Consider the following 22,679-nt stretch of genomic DNA (forward strand, 5'->3'; position numbering starts at 1 on the left):
TCTCAACAACACTTCCTGGAGATACCTTCTTGTCGTTGTCAAGATTTGTGGATCGAGACTTAGACTAGTAAATTTCTTTATGCGCGTAAGGCTTCGGATGGTGGCGTGGGAGACAAAGTGTTAGACTGGTTCGGGCAGAGGAAGGCCCTACGTCCAGTATCAGGAGCTGCTCGTGTTACCCACGCGGGGTTCTGTAGTAGGGGTTACAGTAGTGTGAGAGAGGGAGCTGATCCCAGGTCTCTTGAGAGTGCAACGATGCTCTAAGTAGGTGTGAGTGTGTTCTGCTTGCTTGAGGGAGAGAGTCCCCTGTCTCAGGGCCCCCGGTCTTCCTTTTATAGCGCGAAGGGGGAGCTCAGGGTTACAGATGAGCCAGGCATGAGGAGAAGTAAAAGAGATAAGCTAAGTAAAATATAGCAAAGGAGAGGGTCCCAGGGCCGCTGCTCTTGCTCCGGCCTCCGGTCCCTGTCAGCGCGTCCGTCGAGGGAGGGCGGTTTCTTCCAGATCCTGTTGATGATCTCCCCGGTCGCCGTTGCTGCCGAGCACGATGATGATCCTCAGCCTTGGCATCTGTGCCCGCTGGGGAGGATGGCCGATTCTGTTACCTTGCTGATTACCCGTGAGACGCGGATGTCGCATCCCTGCCATCGGGAGCGCGGGGCGTGAGAATGAGCGGAGCACCCTCCTGTGCCGTTCGGCACGGGCCATGAGTACCCTGCGGCAAATCAGAGGGAGCCGCGGCCACTACAGCTCGCGCCGCACGGCCGCGCATGGGTATTCGTGACAGGTTACGTTGGGGGCTCCACTCCCTTTCTGCATGACAGGGCCGCGGCGCATTTATAGTGAGGTCGATAGGGGGACCCACGAGATCGGCACCTTGATCCTCCAGTCTGCGCTCGAGGCGGATATTTGTCTTGTGGACCCGAGCGAGTCTGACCCCGCGCCCAGGGTTGGGCGAGGCGAAGTTTTGTGGCAGGGGTCGGGCGCTCCCAACCTCGGTCCTCTGGGTCGGGCGAGGCGGGTCTGGGGAGGAGAGGATGTTTCTGCTGCAGATCGTGCGCACGGTTTCCGAAAAGAGAGCGGGCATGACGGGAGCGTACCTGGCGCCGCATTTATTGCGACAAGGGCGTTAGTTCTGCTTCCCTCGCGCCTTCCCTATAAAACGAGGGCTTTGCCTCGCTGGTTCCACCCGCCATCTGCTTTCGAATCTTTTCACCTTCCTCGCACACCCTCAGCCCATCTGCGCCCGCTTTGTCTTCCTCCGCTCAGCGCCGCGCCCTTTCTCCCCATCCCCCATCGAGTTCCTCCTTCTCCGGTGATGGGATCCTGGGTGATTTCCCACTTCAACTCCTCGCGCGCTGAAGGCCTAGTGAGGAAGGGCCTCCTCTGTGAGAGGACGGAGGCGGGCGAGTGGGAGCTTCCTGGGTTGGAGCAGGCACTGGCGCCGCCTGCCGGCTACATCGTCTCCTTCGCCCACTTCCACGAGTGGGGGTTCGCAACTCCGCCAAGCCGCTTCTTCCGCGGGCTCCTACATTATTATGGGCTTGAGCTGCAGCACCTCAACCCCAACGGGATCTAGCACATCGCGGTGTTCGTCGCGCTGTGTGAGGGGTTCCTGGGCATCGAGCCCAACTTCTCGCTGTGGAAGTATTTCTTCATGGTCAGCCTGTACCAGAAGGCAGAGAAGAAGGGGAGCCAGCAGCGGTCGCCCCCGGTGCTAATAGGGTGCGCCGAAATCCACCTCCGCTATACTCGCTCCAAAGAGTACATGGCGACGAAGACCGCAGCGTCCCACAAGGGGTGGCACAATCAGTGGTTCTATGTGAAGAACTACTCGAACTCCCCCCTGCCGGAGTTCACCGGCCGCACTATTGAGGTGGCGTCGGAGATGTGGGCGTACGGCCCGGTCGATAAGGAGAAGAAGCGGATCCATGGCCTGCTGCAGGCCATCGAGCACTTGAAGGGGAGGGGGTTGACCAGAGCCGGAGTCATCGTGGCGTACCACGCCCGACGGGTGGCGCCGCTGATGCTCCGGGTCCGCTCGCTCGCCGACATGACTCCGGGCACGCCGACCGAGAGTACCGTCCTTGCGATGGGTGCGCTTGCCGCCTCCGAGATCCGACAGCGGATTCGGGAGGCGCTGAAGGACAAGGATGCTGACTACCCGGTGCCCGGGCACCCTCCGATGCGCCTGGACGAGGACTTCATCGACCTGGTAAGGATTTTGTGCACCGACCTTCTTTTTTCGTGTTTCTTGGTCGCTGCTCTAACGCTGGGCCTTTTTGTGTTTGCAGGGCAGCATGACCCGGGTCGTGGACTCGCGCCCGCTAGTGCCGAAGGACGCCGATTGGCGGCTGCAGAACCGTCTCCTTGCTGAGGAGCAGAAGCGCCCCAAGGACAAGGAGACGGCGAAGAAGAAGAAGAGGGCTGCCAAGGAGTTCCAACGGCGGCGGCGAGGGCAGGTCGTGTTGGACGATGATGATGATGACGATGACGATGATGAGGAGGAAGATGAGGAGGATGACAAGGAGGAGGAGGAGCTTGTCCTATCCCCCCGGTCGGGCGCGCTCGTTATTCGGGAGACGCGCTCTCAAATGGCCGCGAGGGATGAAGCGGGCGGACCGTCCACCCGGGGCTTGGTCCCGCAAAGCTCCGGGGCCATGCCCCAGGGGTCGGCGCGGAGCGCTACCCAGGAGTCGGCACGGAGCACTCCCCAGGAGTCGGCACGGAGCGCTCCCCAGGAGTCGGCACGGAGCGCTCCCTAGGGGTCTACGGAGCCTGCCCCCGCCCCCGCGCCTGCGGCCCAGGAGCAGAGGAGCGGCGGCAACCGGTCGTTGCCGGACGTCCTGGGGTCGGCGTCCGGCTCGGAGGCGAAGCGCGCACGCCGTCCTTGCACTGGAGGAACGTGAGTTGGATTTCCTTGCGAACCTCGCTCCTTCCCACACATTGCGTTTGTTTCCGCTGACGTTTGTTGATTGTTTCGTAGTGCCGCACCCCGTGGCCTCGTTCTGCAGCTGGCGCCCAAGAAGGCGCTGCGGGTGTTGTCCGCCCATGCGGAGCGGACCGCGGCCCCGCCCGCGGCGAGCGGCTGGGTTCCTAGTGAGGTAGCGGGTCCCACCGCGGAAGTGGCCCCCGTGATGGCGACCGGTGGAGTGGTGAAGCCATCGGGCGCGGGAGAGGGCGTGGACCCCGCTCCGCCTTCCGCTTCCTCGGCCGACCCCACGGTGCAAAGTGTCATTCCCCAGGGCCCTCAGGCCGGGGAGGTGATCGACCTCGACGCCGATGAGGCAGAGGGAATGGCGGCGATGTTAACGGGGACGGATGTCCCAGCGGCCGCGACGGGGACGGCAACAGCGACAGAGGAGGGAGAGCCTGCCCCCACAGCCATGGCGAGGACGACGACAGCGGGGGAGGCTGGGACGCCCGCCCCGACGGCTGCGGCGGAGGAGGCGGTGGTGACGGACCCGCAACTTCCGCCCGGGGGGTCCCGACGGAGGTGGCACCGGCGGCGGAGGCGGAGGTGCCTGCTCCAGAGGCCCCGACAGGGGCGGAGGAGCCTGCCTCGGCGGTCGCAACGGAGGGCGAGATGGCCACGGGGATACTTGCTCCGCCGCCCGCTTCAGAGGAAGTGGTGCCATCGGGCGGGCCCGCGGCGGCCCCAACGGGGGCAGGTGCGCGGGCGCTGGGACTTTTGGTGAGCCCGGCGGCTTCCGGGATGATGGAGCCCGTTTCGACGGCGGCGTCGGGGTTGGCTCCAGCCTCTGCCTCGACCACTCCCGTTCCCAACACGTGGAGAGGGTCCATCCTGCGTTGGTCATCTCGTGACGACCCGCTGAGACACCTCTTCACCTTGGATGACACCGCGGAATGGTGCAAGTGGCAGGCGGTGCAGGACGGCCTCGCTAACGCCCGCGCGGCTCTGTCCTCGGTGTTGGGGGAGCTGGACAGCGTCGTCCTCCCTGGTAGCCAAGTTGCGATACCTTTTCTGTTGGTGGTTGTTTCCTTTCCGTTGCTTTATCACTGATGGCGTATTGCTTTGCAGGCTCTCCAAGAATGCAGTCGGGGGAAATCCGATTTCCTCCGGCTGGAGCGGGGGCTCTGGGAGCGCTTCAACTTGGAGAGGCAGCGGACCAGGGAGCTGACCATGCAGGTTGCTGCCGCCCAGCAGGTCATCAACGATCTGCAGAGGTGCGAGCAAGCGGCGCAGGAGGACGCGCGGCGGGCGGAGGCCAAGTTCCAAGCCGTCGTCGATAAGGCCCACCTCGACCGCGAGGAGCTCCAGGCCGCTACTGCCGAGAGGGCCTGCCTTGATGCCAAGGAGCTCGCGCAGCTGAGGGGAGATCTTGATGCCCTTCATAAGACCGTCGAGCGCATCCGGCGCGAGCGGCAAAAGGCCTGGCAGGAGCGGGACTTCGAGGTGGCCCGGAAGGGCAAGACCGAGAAGATGGCGGCCGAGCTTGGCGCGGAGGTCGGTCAGCTCCAGGCGCAAGTGCAGGGGCTCCAGACCGCTGTGTCCCAGGGGGCCGATCGGGAGCGTGAGCTGAAGGCCCGGTCCGAGGGTGAGACTTCTCTTTGTTTCTTTGTGTCTGTGGTGTTGCAGTGGTTTCTGATTTGTTGGGTCTTTCTGGGTGGTCCTTATAGACGAAATCGCCCAGCTGAGGGAGGTGCTTGACGCGGAGCGCACTGAGCACGGCACCCTGCGGGATGCGGTCCGCATGGTCTGCGACGGCCTCAGTGTGGTCCAGGGGGAGGGGACGAGCTCGTTGACGGCTCGTGTCCTCGGGACGTACCGTCGAGCCCGCGAGATCACCATGGAAGCGCTCCACACCGGCGTGCGGCGAGCCTTCGGGGTCTTCAGCTCTCACTACTCCGGCATCAATTTCGCCGGGATGAGCGGAGGATACGCCGTCAGCTACTCCGAGGCTGAGCTGGACGAGATCGACGCGTCGGTGTTCAACCCGGTGGAGGCCTTGGCGAAGCTCCTAGAGGATGAAGCCGTCCCTCCTGAAGATCCCCCGACGAGTTAACTGTATCGGGCTGGCGCCCAAGGTGTAAATACGTTAGTTCCAGACTCATTTTGTGATGGCCATAGAGGCCTTTTCCATAACTTGTCGTAAAAAAGTTTCCGATCCTCTTTCTTATTTTTCGGACTTGGAAAGTTTAGAGTGCGTTGTCGGGCGTGTCAGTAAGCGTTGATGAGCGAGGGCACCGTAGCCGCTGGGGCGTAGGTTTTTCGCAGTCCGATCAGTCTTGCCTGAACACCGTTCATGTGCTCTCTCCTTTTCATGCCCGAAAGTTCAGAAAGAGGGTCGGCTCGGGAAGGGAAAACATTTTTGAGATGGTGCCAAGTGGCTTGAGCCGGAGCCCTTGATAGCCCCCGAGGGATATGCGGCCCTGGAACGAAACCAGGGTCGGATATCCCTGAGTTCAACGTGAAACTTGAATGGGACCAGCTCGAAATTCTTTTTTCCATAAAAAATCTTTAAATTTACAAAAAAGTTCATGTACAAAACTTGGAAATGAAAACTAGGGGTAGAAACGCCTTAGCTGTTCTATGTTCCAAGCATTGCTGAAGATCTGTCCATCGGGGGTCGCTAGCTTGTAGGTGCCTGGCCGCAGTACCTGCGCGATGATGAAGGGACCTTCCCACGGAGGAGTCAGCTTGTGCCGACCCCTGTTATCCTGGACGAGGCGGAGCACCAGGTTGCCGACGTTGAAGGCTCGGCCTTGCACCCTGCGGCTGTAGTAACATCGCAAAGCCTGCTGGTACTTGGCCGAGTGCAGCAGGGCCACATCGCGTGCCTCATCGAGCTGATCTTGTGCGTCTTCGAGCGATGCTTGGTTCCCTTGTTCGTCGTATGCCTTGACCCTCGGCGATCCATACTCTAGGTCAGTGGGCAGGATGGCCTCGGACCCGTAGACCATGAAGAACGGGATGAAACCAGTCGCCCGGCTAGGGGTTGTCCTCAGACTCCAAAGGACTGCGGGAAGCTCCGCGACCCACCGTCCGCTAAACTTTTTGAGGCGGTCGAAGATCCGTGGCTTGAGACCCTGGAGTATCAACCGTTGGCTCGTTCGACCTGCCCATTCGTAAAGGGATGTGCTACGGCCGACCAGTCCACTCGGATGTGGTGGTCGTCGCAGAACTGGAGAAATTTCTTCCTGATGAACTGCGTCCCGTTGTCCATGATGATGGAGTTGGGGATTCCGAAGCGATGGATGATGTCGGTGAAGAATTGTACCGCCTTCTCGGACTTGATCGGCGCGATCGGTCGTGCTTCGATCCACTTGGAGAACTTGTCGACGGTGACAAGCAGGTGGGTGAAGCCCCCGGGCGCTTTCTTGAAGGGCCCGACGAGATCCAGCCCCCAGACCGTGAAGGGCCACGTGATGGGGATGGTTTGGAGCGCCTGCGCAGGCAGATGGGTTTGGCGCGCGAAGAACTAGCACCCCTTGCAGGTGCAGACCACGTGGGTGGCCTCGGTGACCGCTGTTGGCCAGTAAAAACCTGGCCGGAAGGCATTACCAACAAGGGTTCTTGGCGCGGCGTGATGGCCGCAGGCTCCGGCGTGGATGTCTTGAATCAGTGCCTTTCCCTGCTCGATCGGGATGCAGCGCTGGAGGATACCGGTGTGGCTTCTCTTGTAGAGCTCTTGGTCGATAATAACGAAGGATTTGGCGCGACGTGCAATCCTACGTGCCTCCGTTTTGTTCGCCGGGAGCGTGTCGCGGACGAGGTAGTCGAGGTATGGGGCTCTCCAGTCGGGTGGGGGGTCAGCCCCCACCGCGGGGTCTAGATTGACTCTAGTGCAAGTGGGAGACTGTTGGAGGTATGCCCTAGAGGCAATCATAGAGATGATGATATTCCATTTGTATCCATGATTTGTATATTGTGTTCATTGAATATCTATTAAAGGCTACTTGAATTGATTTGCAATTATGTGAATTGTATGTGAAACTCTTTACTTGTATGGTTATTCTAAAGTTGTCCCTAGTCGGAGTTCATGTGAGGACACACATGAATATTAGACTAGCACATGTATTAGTTGATGACTATGTTTCACAAGTCATGGACATGGAGATGTTGAACTAATAATGTGGACACATGTTGAGACATGTGTTAGGACTGACCCAACACGAGAAGTAGTTCTCTCTTTAAACAACATATACGCTTTGTCCTTAGACCTGAGATTGTCGCATGTATTCTAGATGTGAATCGACCTACTTAGGGGCTATCAAACGCTACGCCGTAACAGGGTAGTTATAAAGGTAGCTTTCGGGTTTGTCGAGAAGCATGCTATGAGACATGGTCAATCAAGATGGGATTTGCCCCTCTCTGATTGAGAGTGATATCTCTGGGCCCCTCGAGTGATCGGATCAGAAAATGCATGGCCATGCTACGTACGGTTAAGAGTTAACCTACAAAGGGATTCCGAATCACAGGATCGAGAAAGAGCGGTCGGCTTGAAGCTAGACCAAATATCGTGAGGCAAAGGGAATAGCATGTATATTATGTTGTGATGGTTCGTCTGATATGATCTTCGTATGCGTATAGGAGTTGGCACGTCTTGCTAGAGGCCGCTACCGATTATTGGGCCGAGTAGGAGTACTCGGGCCATGTCTATGCGTATCCGAACCCATAGGGTCACACACTTAAGGGGCTGGAAGCCCAATTCGGATCTGATCCGAGTTGGATTAGGTTTAGGAGTACTAATGGGCCTCGGATCCAGAGGCCCATCAGGAACCCCTATAAATAGAGGGGTGGGGGCGCCCTAGGGTTTCACACCTTTTGGCCGAACACTCTTGCCGCGCCCCCCACGCCCTCGCCTGTTGCAACTCGCGGATCTAGCAGTCCGGCTTGCGACGCTTCCTCCCTGCACGTGTGGATACCTTGGAGGTGTTGCGCCTGCAGCACTTGGACGAGCCATCGACGAGCCGCCGACGAGCCACGACGAGCCGACGACGAGCCGCGGCACCGGAGGCGATCTTGCTGTGCACGTGGACGAGCTGCTGAGGAGCTGCTGGACGTGATCGACTACGTACGACTACGTTGATCGACTACGTACGACTACGTGATCGTCTTCACTGCACCGACGCATATCTACATCTTCCGCACCAGTAGTGCGTCGAGTGGTAATCCCGTGATCCTTATACGGCAGCTCTTCCTGGTTATACGCGGTAGAAAATTTTGTTTTGCGCTAGCGTAGCCTACCTCGTATCCCAACAGGGTCGGAGGGGTCGGCTTCCGGGACTGAGACAGGTGAAGTCGTGCCGACCGTGTCATGGCCGGCTCCCGGGCCTGGGATAGGTGGCGCACTGCCGACCTCCCCCAAGTCCGGAGCTGGTGGCGCTTCGCCGACCCTCGCCGGTTCTTGGTAACAGATTGAGGGCTTGAACTGGTTGCTGACGAAGACTCCGTCGGGTACGAGCATTCGGCTGGACGCTGCCTTTACCAGCTCATCAGCTGCATCGTTGAAGCGCCTTGCGACGTGGTTGAGCTCCAGCCCGTCAAATTTGTCTTCAAGCTTGCGAACCTCGTTGTAGTAGGCTGCCATCTTGGGGTCGTGGCAGCTCCACTCCTTCATGACTTGTTCGACGACTAGCTGAGAGTCGCCCTGGATGTCTAGCCGACGGATGCCCAGCTCGATGGCGATGCGAAGCCCGTTGATGAGGGCCTCGTACTCGGCGACATTGTTGGACGTAGGAAAGTGGAGGCGGATCATGTACCTGATGCGCACGCCTAGAGGAGAGACGAAGATGAGGCCCGCTCCGGCATGGGCCCTCATCAACGATCCGTCGAAGTACATTGTCCAATACTCCTGCTTCTCCGGCGCCGATGGTGTTTGGATCTCCGTCAACTCTGCTACAAAATCGGCGAGTACCTGGGACTTGATGGCGGTGCGAGGGGCGTAGGTGATGCCTTGGTCCATGAGCTCGAGCGCCCACTTCACGATCCGTCCCGTGGTGTCCTGGTTCTGGATCACTTCGCCTAGTGGGAATGACGAAACAACTGTTACCGGGTGGGAGGTGAAGTAGTGGCGCAACTTCCTCTTCGTGATGAGGACGGCGTAGATGAGCTTCTGGATTTGTGGGTAGCACGCCTTGGACTCAAACTTGACTTCACTGATGAAATAGACCGGGCGTTGCACCTTGAGGGCGTGTGCCTCCTTTTCTCGTTCCACCACTAGGGTCGCGCTAACCACCTGGGTGGTCGCTGCAATGTAGAGTAGGAGGGGCTCGCTGTCGGTCGGCGGGACTAGGATCAGGGCCTTCGTCAGGAGGTCCTTGAGTCGGTCAAGTGCCTCTTGGGCCTCGTCGGTCCATTCGAAGCGGTCAGTCTTCTTTAGGAGTCGATAGAGAGGGAGCCCCCGTTCGCCAAGGCGCGAGATGAAGCGGCTCAGAGTCGCCAAGCATCCCATGACGCGCTGGACTCCTTTTATGTTTTGGATTGGCCCCATGTCGCTGATGGCCGCTATCTTCTCCAGATTGGCTTCGATGCCGCGCACGGAGATGATGAAACCTAGCAGCATGCCCCTCGGAACCCTGAAAATGCATTTTTCGGGATTGAGCTTAATACGCTTGTCCCTCAGCCTTTCGAAGGCTAGTTCGAGGTTAGGGATGAGCTGGTCGCCCTTCTTGGATTTGACTACGATGTCGTCGATGTAAGCCTCAACGGTCCGCCTGATGAGGTCCCCAAAACATTTCAGCATGCATCGCTGGAACGTAGCCCCCGCGTTTTTGAGGCCGAATGGCATCTTAACATAGCAGTAGGGGCCGAAGGGGGTGATGAAAGAGGTAGCGAGCTGGTCGGACTCTTTCATCGCGATCTGATGGTAGCCGGAATACGCATCAAGGAAGCTAAGGGTTTCGCATCTGGCGGTTGAGTCGACTATCTGATCTATGCGTGGCAAAGGAAACGAATCCTTCGGGCACGCCTTGTTGAGACCGGTATAATCAACACACATCCTCCATTTCCCATTCTTTTTTCGTACAAGAACAGGATTAGCTAGCCACTCAGGGTGGTACACTTCCTTGATGAATCCGGCCGCCAAAAGCTTCTGGAGCTCCTCGCCGATGGCCTTGCGCCTCTCCTTGTCGAAGCGGTGCAGACCTTGCTTTACTGGCTTGGAGCCGGCCTTGATGTTCAAGGAGTGCTCAGCGACTTCTCTTGGAATGCCGGGCATGTCCGAGGGCTTCCACGCGAAGACGTCGCTGTTCGCGCGGAGGAAGTCAACGAGCGCGCTTTCCTATTTGGGAGATAGGGTAGCGCTGATCCGCACGGTCCGACCGTCGGAGCTGCTGGGGTCGAGAAGGACCTCCTTGACGCCTTCGGTGGACTCGAAGGAGGTGGCCGACTGCTTGGAGTCGGGCTGATCCTCAGCGCCCTCCACGAGTTGGACCGCCAAATCTCCTTTGAAGGTGATGGCTGCGACATACTCGTAGCATTCCACGTCGCACTCATATGCCTTTTGGAAAGACGTGCCGATGGTGATGACCCCGTTGGTCCCCGGCAGCTTGAGCTTGAGGTAGGTGTAGTTGGGGATGGCCATGATCTTGGCGTAGCATGGCCGCCCCAAGATGGCGTGGTAGGTTCCGCGGAATCCTACCACCTCGAAGGTGAGGACCTCCTTCCTGTAGTTGGAAGGGGTCCCAAAAGTGACGGGCAAGTCGATTTGCCTGAGTGGCATTGCCTGTTTCCCTGGCACGACGCTGTGGAACGGCACCTTGCTGGGGTGGAGGCGGGAGCGATCAATCCCCATGGCGTCGAGGGTCTCGGCGTAGAGGATGTTGAGGCCGCTGCCTCCATCCATGAGCACCTTGGTGAGGCGCGTCGTGCCGATGATGGGGTTGACGACGAGAGGGTAGCGTCCCGGATGCCAGACGCGTCCTCGGTGGTCGGACCGATCGAAGGTGATGGAGGATGCCGACCAGTCGAGGAAGGCCGGCGTCGCAGGCTCGGCCGCGTAGACTTCACGACGCTCCAGCTTTTGACGGCGTTTGGAGTCGTACGCCGCTGGGCTGCCGAAGATCATGAAGCAGCCATCCACCTTGGGGAAGCCGTCTTCCTTCTCCTCGTCGGGCTTCCGCTTCCGATTACCTTTCACTGGATTGCCTACGAAGTACCTCTTCATGAGGTTGCAGTCCTTGTAGGCGTGTTTTGCGGGGAACTCGTGGTTTGGGCACGGTCCCTCGAGCTGCTTGTCGAAGAAGCCGGGAGTGCCCTCTGGGGCGGTTGTCCTCGCTTGCGCTCAACAGCAGCCACGAGGGGAGCCTCGCACCGCTGCTTGCCTTTCTTCTTCTGCTGGCGGTTGGAGGTGCCCTCATCAACATCCTCCTCCTGCTTTGCCTTGCCTTTGGAGCGGTCGAAGATCGCTCCAACGGCCTCTTCGCCCGAGGCGTAGCTGGTGGCAATATTGAGGAGTTCCTCCGTGGTTCACGGGCCTCGGCGCCCTAGCTCGTGGATGAGGGGCCAGCAGGAGGTTCCTGCCAGGAAGGCCCTTATGACGTCGGCGTCCGCGACGTTGGAGAGCTCAGTGCGCTTCCTGGAGAAGCGTCGGATGTAGTCCCGGAGGGACTCATCTGATTCCTTACGGCAGCTCCGGAGATCCCAGGAGTTGCCGGGGCGCGTGTACGGGCCCTGGAAGTTTCCTATGAATATCTCCTTCAAGTCGTTCCAGCAGCGGATCCGACCTGAAGGGATATGCTCCAGCCAGGCTCGTGCCGAGTCGGTTAGAAAGAGTGGAAGGTTGCGGATGATGAACAAGTCATCGTCCGCCCCACCGGCCTGACATGCAAGCCGGTAGTTGCTGAGCCATACCCCGGGGTTCGTCTCCCCCGAGTATTTAGCCACATTCATCGGTTGCCTGAAGCACGGAGGAAACGGTGCATTCGGGGCTCGGGCTGCCGTCTTCTTCGCTGTTGTAGCGCCTGCCGCGGTGGACGTGGTAGCCGCGATCCACCCCATCCTCCCTATCTGCGCGGGAGCACCTCCGCGCGTCCAGGGTGTCGCGGGTGTCGTGGACAGGGCCGACGCGTCGATGAACGGATTGAGCCCCACCTCCTGTGGGCGGTGGTGTTCGTCGGGCGGACGCGGCCCGGTTTGCCCTAGGAAGGGGCTAGTGGACAGACTCCCCCCGCCTTTCCGGAGGCGCCTCAGGAACTTCCCTGCTGGTGTTTTGCCCGCGTCGCCGAGACGCGGAGCTTTCCGCCTGCTGGATGACGGCGCACTCGAGCAGGTCGTGCACCTCTTGGCGCGCCCGTCGCTCCTCGGGCATCGCCGGCTCGGGGAGTAATCGGAGTAGAGCTGCCACGGCAGTGATGTTCTGGCTAGCGCAAGCGAAGAGCTGAGGGCATTCTTCATCCGTGCAGATGCGTTGCTGGACGTCGCGCGCCCGTTGTCGTGCTCCGCTTTCGTGGCGGGGGCGCTCGACCTCCTGGCGGGACGCCGCGCGCGCCTCCGGCTGCCGAGGTCGCACCGGGGCCTTGCCAAGGGCCCCAGTCGTAGCCGAGGCGCGTGGTGGGGGAGTCCTCTGCCTCCCTTCGGCGCCGTCGTCGTTGGACCCCTCGGAGTGTGCGTCGGCCATGAGGCACTCGCGTGAGGGGTGGTGGCTCCCATTATTGGAGCCGGCGTCGAAGATCGTCCTCGCCACGCTTGCGAGCTTGCTGCTTGCGGATGACACGGTCATGGACCGCGTCAGGAGGCGACCATAGGTCACCGCAGCATTGCGCAGCCCGAAGAGCCGACCCCCTAGGAAAGGCCCTCCGGCGCGCGCCTGGCCGCTCGCTGCTGTCCCGGCGGCGGAGCCGGGGATGGTGGGGCGAGCGGGCAAGACGAGGAGAGGGATCAGCTCGATCCCCTCCCCGGTGGTGAGGAAGTCTAGACTCCTAAAGCGGATCAGGGAGCCCGGAGCGAAGCTGGCGTCGTGCCTGGCCATCTGAAGTCGGAGATGTATGCGCAAAGGTCCCCTACCTGGCGCGCCAACTGTCGTTGTCAAGATTTGTGGATCGAGACTTAGACTAGTAAATTTCTTTTATGCGCGTAAGGCTTCGGATGGTGGCGTGGGAGACACGAGGTTAGACTGGTTCGGGCAGAGGAAGGCCCTACGTCCAGTATCGGGAGCTGCTCGTGTTACCAACGCGGGGTTCTGTAGTAGGGGTTACAGTATTGCGAGAGAGGGAGCTGATCCCAGGTCTCTTGAGAGTGCAACGATGCTCTAAGTGGGTGTGAGTGTGTTCTACTTGCTTGAGGGAGAGAGTCCCCTGTCTCAGGGCCCCCGGTCCTCCTTTTATAGCGCGAAGGGGGAGCTCGGGGTTACAGATGAGCCAGGCATGAGGAGAAGTAAAAGAGATAAGCTAAGTAAAATATAGCATAAGGAGAGGGTCCCAGGGCCGCCGCTCTTGCTCTGGCCTCCGGTCCCTGTCAGCGTGTCCGTCGAGGGAGGGCGGTTTCTTCCAGATCCTGTCGATGATCTCCCGGTCGCCGTTGCTGCCAAGCACGATGATGATCCTCAGCCTTGGCATCTGTGCCCGTCGGGGAGGATGGCCAATTCTGTTACCCTGCTGATTACCCATGAGACGCGGATGTCGCATCCCTGCCATCGGGAGCGCGGGGCACGAGAACGAGCGGAGCGCCCTCCTGTGCCATTCGGCGCGGGCCATGAGTACCCTGCGGCAAATCAGAGGGAGCCGTGACCACTGCAGCTCGCGCCACATGGTCGCACATGGGTATTCGTGACAGGTTACGTTGGGGGCGCCACTCCCTTTCTGCATGATAGGGCCGCGGCGCATTTATGGTGAGGTCGATAGGGGGACCCACGAGATCGGCACCCTGATCCTCCAGTCTGCGCCCGAGGCGGATATTTGTCTTGTGGACCCGAGCGAGTCTGACCCCCGCGCTCAGGGTCGGGCGAGGCGGAGTTTTGTGGTAGGGGTCGGGCGCTCCCGACCTCGGTCCTCTGGGTTGGGCGAGGCGGAATTTAGTCTTCAAGGGGTCAGGAACGTCCGACCCCGGGACTCCGCATCGGGTGAGGCGGAACGTGGCCTCTCCCTCCCATATTGGGCCGACGGCAATCTTACCACCTTAGGTGGGCCTAGGCCTTTACGTTTTGTTGATTCCATGGGCTAGGGGAGATCGTTAATATTTCCCCCAATACTTCTCAATCTCTACCTTCCAACTATACAATGTATGGAAACTCTCTTTCCATGACCCATATATCTGTTTCAAAGCCATCTCCCTTCCCTTCCATACTTTATCATACCCAATAGTGATATTGTAGTCATCTTCCAACTTTTTCTACAACTTCTTAGCACCCATTTTCTTATCCTTGATGAGGATAGGGACAACTTTTGCTGCCACCTAGGATTTTGAAGCTGTAATAGTCTTTATTCTACTAGTTGATATACAATCATGTTTATCCACTAAAAGGGTGATCTACAATCAAATTGTAGTGAAAATTAGTTCATATGAGCAAGTGAAAACACGAAAATAGCTGCAGGTCAGGCACTACAAACACATGCAAAACAACAAGTTAGTACCATGATAGTTTTCTTATTACTTTGATGATTGCCGACTATTCTCCAAGGGCAATCTTCACCTGTGCAGAACCCTCTAAATCGCTTTTGATCTGATTTCTTTGTACCCAATTCAAACTTCTCATTGATTGTATATTGTCTTAGCCAACTTGAACTCATCCATATCAGGGTAACAAAGGCCAAGTTTCATTTGTGAATTATCCTTGTCATAACTTATATGCAACTCCTCTAGTATGATATCATCCACTGGAATGGTTGCACCCTCTATGTCCAATGGCATGGTACCTCCTTGGGTTTCAGCAGCTTGTGCTGCAGCCTCTACGGCCTTCTTCACCCTTTCATCCTCATCCTTCAATCCCAAAATAACATACAATTTATCTTGTCCAATGGTTTCAATTCTTCCTTCCTCATCATGGCTTTCCTAAATTACCAGTGGGTCCCAATCAATCGATTCAAAATTAGGTAGCCCACATGGCACTGACTCAAGCAGAAGTGGTTCCTGCGTGCCACTGTTCGAGAAAGTCACACTTGACTGACATGAAAAACTACTTCTTATCTCAACATTTTCAACTAAAAAGCACACCCACTTTACAGACCATCTATCCTTGAATATGGTTAACAAATGCTCACTAATTTGAACCCTTTCTTAGGTCTTTGTGGTCATGTCAGTGCACCAGATGCGAGGCTCTTGTGTACTAACCCAATGCAACCTCTCTACTTGAGATCTCCAAGAAAACTATCCATTGTGTACCCATTCAAGGACACATCCCAATCCTGATCTTGCCTTTCATACTGCTTGACAGTTCCATCATCAAGACTCGCAACATAGGGAACTACTCTAATCGAAATACTAAAAACCTCATCTGGATTATCCCTAACAAAGATAAAGGGATGAACTGAGTTAGAGTTCAACCTAACATCAGTTCCCCTTATGCACAACGCAACAGCAAAGAATGAAAAGATGGTTTGAGAAATAGAAATTACCCAACAGTGTTGTCCTTCAAGCTAGGGCACAACCCTCTATCACCCGCTCCTGTCGTCGTTAGCTTCTCCTCGCCGGCATCGGAAACCTAGGGTTTCAGGTCAACGAGAAAGAGGAGAAATTGAGAACTCAGACTATAAAGGTTATCGGAAGGAGCGCCATTGGGACCACGTACCTCGGCTGGAGCAGCAAACCCTCCCTCCAAGCTCGCCATTGTTGATCCTCGAAGTGCCCTATCTTCCTGGAATGAGCGAGCTGAATGAACCAGCCATCCAAGGAGGAATCCTTTGTAATAAGAGATAAGGGATAAGATTGTCATTTCACGTGGGTATGTATGGGAGAGAAAATTAAAATGGATTAGAAATAGCATAGTGGCAAAAAAAACAAGGTTGCAGGTGTTATTAATGGAAAATCGGCGAAACCAGCGGTGGCAAAATCTGCTAAGCCAAACGTTTGAACTATGCAAAAGCTCCCCCTCGGCTCCCCTCATCTCACACAGCCCCAGCCCGCCGCCACCGCCGCCGAGGCCGACTCTCCGTGACCCACCCCGCGTCCTCCTCCGCCGGGACCGCGCCCCCTCCGTGCGCCACCACGCCGTGCTCCCTTCGCCCAGACCGTGCTGCCTCCATGCGCCACCACGCCGGATCCGCGGCGGAGGAGCCCAAGAACTCCAACGGCCCCTCCTCTCCTGCTGCTTGTTGCGCTCTCGAGCTCTTTTCCGTCCACCACTTCGCTGGCCATCCCCGTCCACCTCTTCGCTGGCCCCGCTCCCCCAAGCCAGCAGCAAGGAGCGGCCACGCGCGACGGAGGGTGGGAGTCGGTTGGGAGGCGCCGACGCCGGTCGGCGGCAACGGCAGTAGCCCCGCACAGGCGAATCATGCTCAAAACCCTAGCCGCCGCCACCCTTTTCCCTCCCTTCCCCGGAAGACCATGCGGTTCCGAGGCCTGCAGCGGCGGGGTCGCACAAGGGTAGTGGGGAGGAACACATCCCGGCGGCAAAACACCGTCAATGACATCGGTGTAAGTGTCGTTCCTTCTCAATTTCCATTTTCCAGATCTCTTTATCTATCCCCCCTCAGCAGTTCCTTTAATCTTGTGATGGATGAGTTGTTTGATTGATTTAATCAACGGAATTATTAATCTCAACTTTGATCTACTCTACTGCATTTAGTTTTCATTCTGCCTAACACCTGTTTGATACAATTCCTGCTTGCGCTAGAAAGGATGTTCAGTACTGGTGTGGGTCAATTCTGAATATTAATGCTTGCGTGCTCGCCAAGATGTTCAGTAGTGATGCAAGTCAATTCTAAATACCCCTTTGTATCTAAAAAATAATTAGGAGAAGAGAAAGAACTGAGTCAGCTCTAGATGTTTTGGAGTAAAGAAAAGGCTGATCTGCAAGGAACACGGAGGTCCGTAATTTCTTCTTCTTCTGTATCCTTATCTCTTAGTATTGCATCTTATTTAATTATTAATTACTGTCCTCAGTCATTTTTTTGGACACAGCTTGAAAGGAGAGATAAAGATAGACAAAGAAGCATCTTTTGTGCCTGCTAGAAAGATGAGGTAACATACGCCAGCTACATGTTTGTTGAAATCCTTCTTCCTCCCAATTATTCGTGGTGAGATAGCGTGAGGGATGCCTGAGTTCTTCTGTTTTTATAGGCAGCACGAGGGGTCGAGGGGAGAATGAAGCTGAACGTCCTGGAGCTCAAAGGCTGTTGGCAGGCGGCGGTTTGTGATCATGAGTGCAAGGAAATTATCACGATGCGGAAGTGGGATCCGTTTTGCTCATTCATGGGCATGGGTGCTCATTGAGGATGCACTAGCAGACATTCAGGCTGCCAGAACGACGACGCGAAACGTCGTGAGGTTGAAGGAGAGGAACAGGTAAGCATGTATTGTGGGCTTGGCTTGAGGATGGACTTGTTGTATTGCATGCTGACGTACGTGAAGGTCCTGGATGCTAGCTTGTTTGAGCACTATAGTTCACGTACGTGCATGCTGGAAAGGCTGAAGGAAGAAAATGGTAAGAAAGAAAATTGACAAGGAAAAGAGAGAAAGGTGGCTCGGCCAGTAAAAGAAAGGAAATAGAAAGTTGAACCAGGATTAAAAAAGAGCCGGCACAAAAGGTTTAAGAATTGAATTATGACTACTACAAGATTTGGATTAAACGAAAACCTAATCGTTATTTTTTTTAAAACAGCAACTTAAATTCATTTTTCATTCAAAATATTATTGAACCAGCATGAATGCAACATCCCACGTAACCTTAATTTAAAATTTTAGAAAACTATTTTACCTATCTAAATTGACAACAAATTAAATTAAGGTTGGTAAAATTAAGAAAATAAAAAATATTTATTTTATTTAGTGTTTTCTACTCACAATCCAAAATAGGAATTTTTGGGTGTGATAGATAATGAGGTGTCAAGCTCCTACTGGACAGAGCCACTACTAGAGAAAATGCCATCACCCGGTTCCAAAACCTCCTTCAGTGTCGGTTTAGGATCTGTCATATGAAATTCGACAGTAATGGAGGTACCAGTTGTGATGCCGGTTTTGGAACTGGCGGTGAAGCCTTATTAAAAAAACAAAAAAAATCCCCGCTGCTGCCCTACCGTCGCTCCACCGCCAGATCAAGCCGTTGACGGAGCTCGGAGCGACACGGCGGGCCGGATCCAACCGTCGCCAAGCTCGGAGCGCAACGACGGCTGCATCCTCCTCGTGACCCGGAAAGAGAGAGAGGGGTACTTGCCACCGCGTTGCTAGCTGAGGCCGCGCTCGTCGGCCGCGGAGCCCCGCTGCGCCTGCGCCCGTCAGCCTTCGAGCACGCCGCGCCCGCATCCCTGGCCTCCGACCATGCCGCGCCCGCGCCGCCGCGCTCGCTCCTCGCTGCAACCGGCGAGTGAGGGGCGCGCGGAGGGGAGGGGTGGCAGAGATCTGGCTGGGGGAGAGGAGAGGGAGGGGTTGAGATCTACCATGGGAGGGAGGAGAGAGAGGGAGGGAGAGGGGAACCTGCCGGCCAGGGAAGAGAGGAGAGGAGAGAGGGAGGAGAGGGAGGGAGGGGGATCCGGCCGGCCGGCCGGGGAAGGGAGGAGAGGGAGAGCTGGAGAAGTGGGGAGAGAGAGGGGCGGCGCTGGAGAAGAAGTGGGGAGAGAGAGAGGAGGGTGTGCGGGTGGGGGAAGGGGTCGCGGAAGGAAGGGTGTGCGTGGACGTGAGTGGATGGTAAATAGGATTTTATAAAAAATTTGGGTCCGAGGGAGACATCATCGCTGGCTCGTATTACAAACCGGACATGATGTTAAATCATCGCCGCCGGTTTTATTTTTTACCGCTGGATTATGTAAAAAACCGGCGGTGATGAGTTATTACTGCTGGATTGCCGAAAACCGGTGGTGATGGGGTGGCTGGGATGGCTGTTTCTCTAGTAGTGAGCCTTTCCTACGCAGGGCAAGTAGATGAAGCGCTCGGGTCTACAAATCAGTTTGGACCCGTGAGCGGTGACGCATGATCTTCTGCTGCATTTGCTCGCCTCATCGGTTCGTCTCCATATTGAGAGAGAGGTTGACCGCCTCTCCACTGTACCCGAGCGCGCAGTCGCTATAAATTGTGCCGGCGAGCAGCGACTGGATCACACCAAAGAACCATAACACTGCCATTTTCATCCCTTTCCCACCCAATCCTTCGATCGTAGGGCTCCGCCGTGATGAATCTCTCCCGCACTCACCTCGGCGACGGCGCGTGCTCCACGCTCCGGCTCAAGATCGACGGCTGCAACCACACCGGCGCCATGACCACCCTTGGATGCAGATGTGAAGTTGATGGGTACGAGTGGGAAATCTGTTTATTCTACCCTTGGAGATTCTTCTCCGGCGACCACCGGATCGCACTCACGCTCGTCTTCCTCAGCGACGCCGGCGCAAACAGAGTGAGGGTGGCTCTAAGCTGCCGGCTGGTAGATCCAACCGGGAGCATTGACCATCGGCAGCAAAGGCCACTACGGCTGCGTCGTTTCAGCATCCCTCAGGTTCGTCTGCCATTGTTGCGCTCCTGAGAGCGGCGGAAGCACGTTCATCTGGCTACATCAAGAACGAGTCTATGACAGTGGAATGCACGGTCACTGTATTCAAGATATCATGGTGCCGTCCCCTAACCTTCCCAAACACCTTGGTGAACTCCTGGAGAGCAAGGTGGGAGCGGACGTGACGTTCCCCGTGTCCGGCAAGTCTTTAGCCGCGCACAAGAACGTGCTGGCTGCAAGGTCCCCTGTCTTCATGGCCGAGTTTTTCGGAGAGATGCAGGAGAAGAGCTCTGGACGCGTCAAGATCCGTGGGATGGAGCCCTCTGTGTTTGGGGCCATGCTTCGCTTCATCTACACTGATGCGGTACCGGAGCTCGATAGGATGGAGACAGCGACAGCGAATTTGGCTCAGCATTTGGTTGTAGCCGCTGATAGGTACCAGCTGGACAGGCTCAAGGTGTTGTGCGAGCAAAGGCTCGCATTTGCAATCGACAATATAATGCTGGCTCTAGCAGAGCAGCAAGGCTGCTCTCAGCTCAAGGTTAAGTGCATGGAGTTCATTGCTGGAGGGTCAAGTGAAAATCTTGATACGGTCATGAAGACGGAGGGGTTCAAGGATCTGATGGCGAACAGCCCAACGATGATGGCTGAACTTCTCGTTGCTGCCCATGGAAGGAAGAAGTAAAGTTCTTAGTAGATCAATGGATGCTAAATCTGCCTTGGGTGTATGAAATTTTCAGGTATAATATGTAACATGGTCTTAATCAGGTCATGGGAACTTTTCTTTATATCGAAGTCTCTGTTGAGCATAAATAGTTCTACTTTTCCTAGGCAATCGAGTGGAAATGTGTCCGATTCCTGTGCTTCTCATCTTCTTGCGTTTTGAAATTCATGAATTCGATAGGGGCGATAGCGAAGCATTTGCAAATTAGTTGAAAGAATGAACGTTTGCCGCTACAAAGATGACAATGTCTGTCAATATTCTTAATAGTCCGAATGTGGTTAGGATTTGACACCACTAGAAAAATTTGATCACAATGCGATCTCTAAAATTAGTGCAGACAAGTCGTGTAGTGCTACTTGCTAAATGGGCTTGCTAACATAAATTTTGAAAAGTTGCTGACGTTCAGAAGAGAATAATGGACAAAGTGGCAGAACAGAGGATGTATGAGAAGCTGGCATTCATCTTTCAAGGAGGAGGTGCACTTCGTTGCTCTGTTTTTCTCTTCCATTACGAAAGTTAAGGTCATGTTACATGTTACTCAGATGTACTGAGTAAATTGTAACATGATCTTAATTTTCGTAATGGAAACTTTTAAATATATCTAATAATTAAGCCCCTGAATTCTTAGTCATAAATTGTTATTTTGAAACATCCAGCTATTCATTTCAACAGTTTATGCCTTGTACTTTCTCTAGGGATATGAGTGCAAATATCTGTCCCATTTTTGTCCTTGCGTTTTGAAAATTATGAATTTGGTAGGGGCCGTCATGAATTCGGTTCGTGTATTTGGTGTTCCCATCCTTTGAGCATGGTAGATCTAGTCATGTTTAGCTCGGTTTTGTACACATGCATGCCTAGACGATTGTGCTCGTATTATTATGTGGTCACTTGTGCAGTTGTGCTCAAGATTTATCTAGGGATTATGTTAAACGCGAAAGGGTGCTATAAAATAGAGCAGAACTTCTTTCGCAAAGACACTTCAGCCGGAGGAGAGGGCGAGGAAGCAATCATATCCTCAGTACTAGGTCTGTGCATGGGTCAAGCGACCCACCCAATCCATCCGTGTAGACCCAACCCAATCTGGATAAAAAAACTACATCCAGGGTTGGGTTGGATTTCAGGTCCACCCATCTATTGTATATCCTATTGGGTGTATATCCTATTGGGTAGGTACATAACCCAACTCAGCTGACCCATCTAATTCATGTACGTATCTGAAGGAGTTGCCCTGTCGCCACCGCCAGGCCACCTGCGAAATCGGCAATGGCCGCGGCATCGGGGCAGTTGCCACCGCTGAGCTCCGCTCGTCATCCCCTGCAGGCGGCGATCCAATCCCCTCTGCGTGACTATGAAGGTTAGTTCATTTGATCCCCATACTCCTCTCGTCCCAATTCCTTGCGCTTCCCTTTTCCTCTGCATGGATGAATGGATCGAATGTTGCTTGCTTGCTTCTGATGAGAGGTTAAGGTTAGAGATTTTAGTACTATAGATACAAAAAACATCACTAAGGTTGAGGCTCCAACAGTCCCACGGCTCATACTCCCAAATCCTTTTCTCCCTTTTATTTTGACATCCATGAGATCTGCTATGTGAGGGTGATGACTGACGAGGTTATTTGAGGTCCTTAGCATGTGAAGTGCATTTGTTATATTTGTGAGTCTATCGTTTGCAAGCGACAGGAAGGAAAGAGATTTAAGATTGTTTAGTGCCTTTGATAAGTTGCATGCCTCTTTTTGATCTTTAGCTCTACTTCAAACTAAATTTCTACAATTTCCTCTCACACGACATGATAATGCGGTTATATTTGAGAAGGCATTTGTAAGGTTAAACAAGGAGAACAAGCAATTCAAAACATACTTTGAGGGTCATGTTCCTTCATCTGTGTCTGATTGGCGTAATGCTAGGCGTGTTACTCATTTTTTGAAGATATTCCACAAAGTTACAGTGCGTCTGTTTGGTTCTCTTGTGTTACTCATTTTTTGAAGATATTCCACAAAGTTACAGTGCGTCTGTTTGGTTCTCTTTATGTGACATCAAGTGGTTTCTTTCATGAGTTTGTTCTGATGCAATCAAAGCTGAAAGAACTTGCTAGACATAGTGATCTATTATAGCCACAATGTCTGAACTAATAAAGAAGAAGTTCAGTAAATATTAGGAGGATAAAGAGGATCTGAACAACTTACTATTTATTGTTCTGATCTTGGATCCTCGTTACAAGGAGTTTCTTAGCTTGTTCTTCTTGAGGATATATGGTCCAGAGGAAAAAAAAACTTGTTGGTAAAATAGAAAGTGGCACCAAATTGGGCGTACTCCTGGTGAACGTAGTGGAGGGGCCTGCCGCGACGTCCCACGATGCCATAACGGCTCTCCCACCTGAGAATGGGCCGTTTCTCGTGCATGCCCCTGCGGAACAGGTGCTG

The 22,679-nt window shown here is 55.1% G+C and overlaps 1 protein-coding gene and 1 pseudogene across 1 annotated transcript; one reads left to right on the forward strand and one right to left on the reverse strand.

Moving 5' to 3' along the window:
• Positions 1 to 3,231: 3,231 nt before the first annotated feature.
• LOC101763504 (vegetative cell wall protein gp1-like) lies at positions 3,232 to 3,801 on the reverse strand. Its single transcript, XM_004964060.1, has one exon. The coding sequence runs from the start codon at positions 3,799 to 3,801 to the stop codon at positions 3,232 to 3,234; it is 570 nt and encodes a 189-aa protein (XP_004964117.1).
• Positions 3,802 to 19,220: 15,419 nt separating this feature from the next.
• Positions 19,221 to 20,220, forward strand: LOC101763909 (annotated as a pseudogene).
• Positions 20,221 to 22,679: the final 2,459 nt, after the last annotated feature.

The sequence above is a fragment of the Setaria italica genome, chromosome III (assembly GCF_000263155.2).
Source record: "Setaria italica strain Yugu1 chromosome III, Setaria_italica_v2.0, whole genome shotgun sequence".
NCBI lineage: Eukaryota > Viridiplantae > Streptophyta > Magnoliopsida > Poales > Poaceae > Setaria > Setaria italica.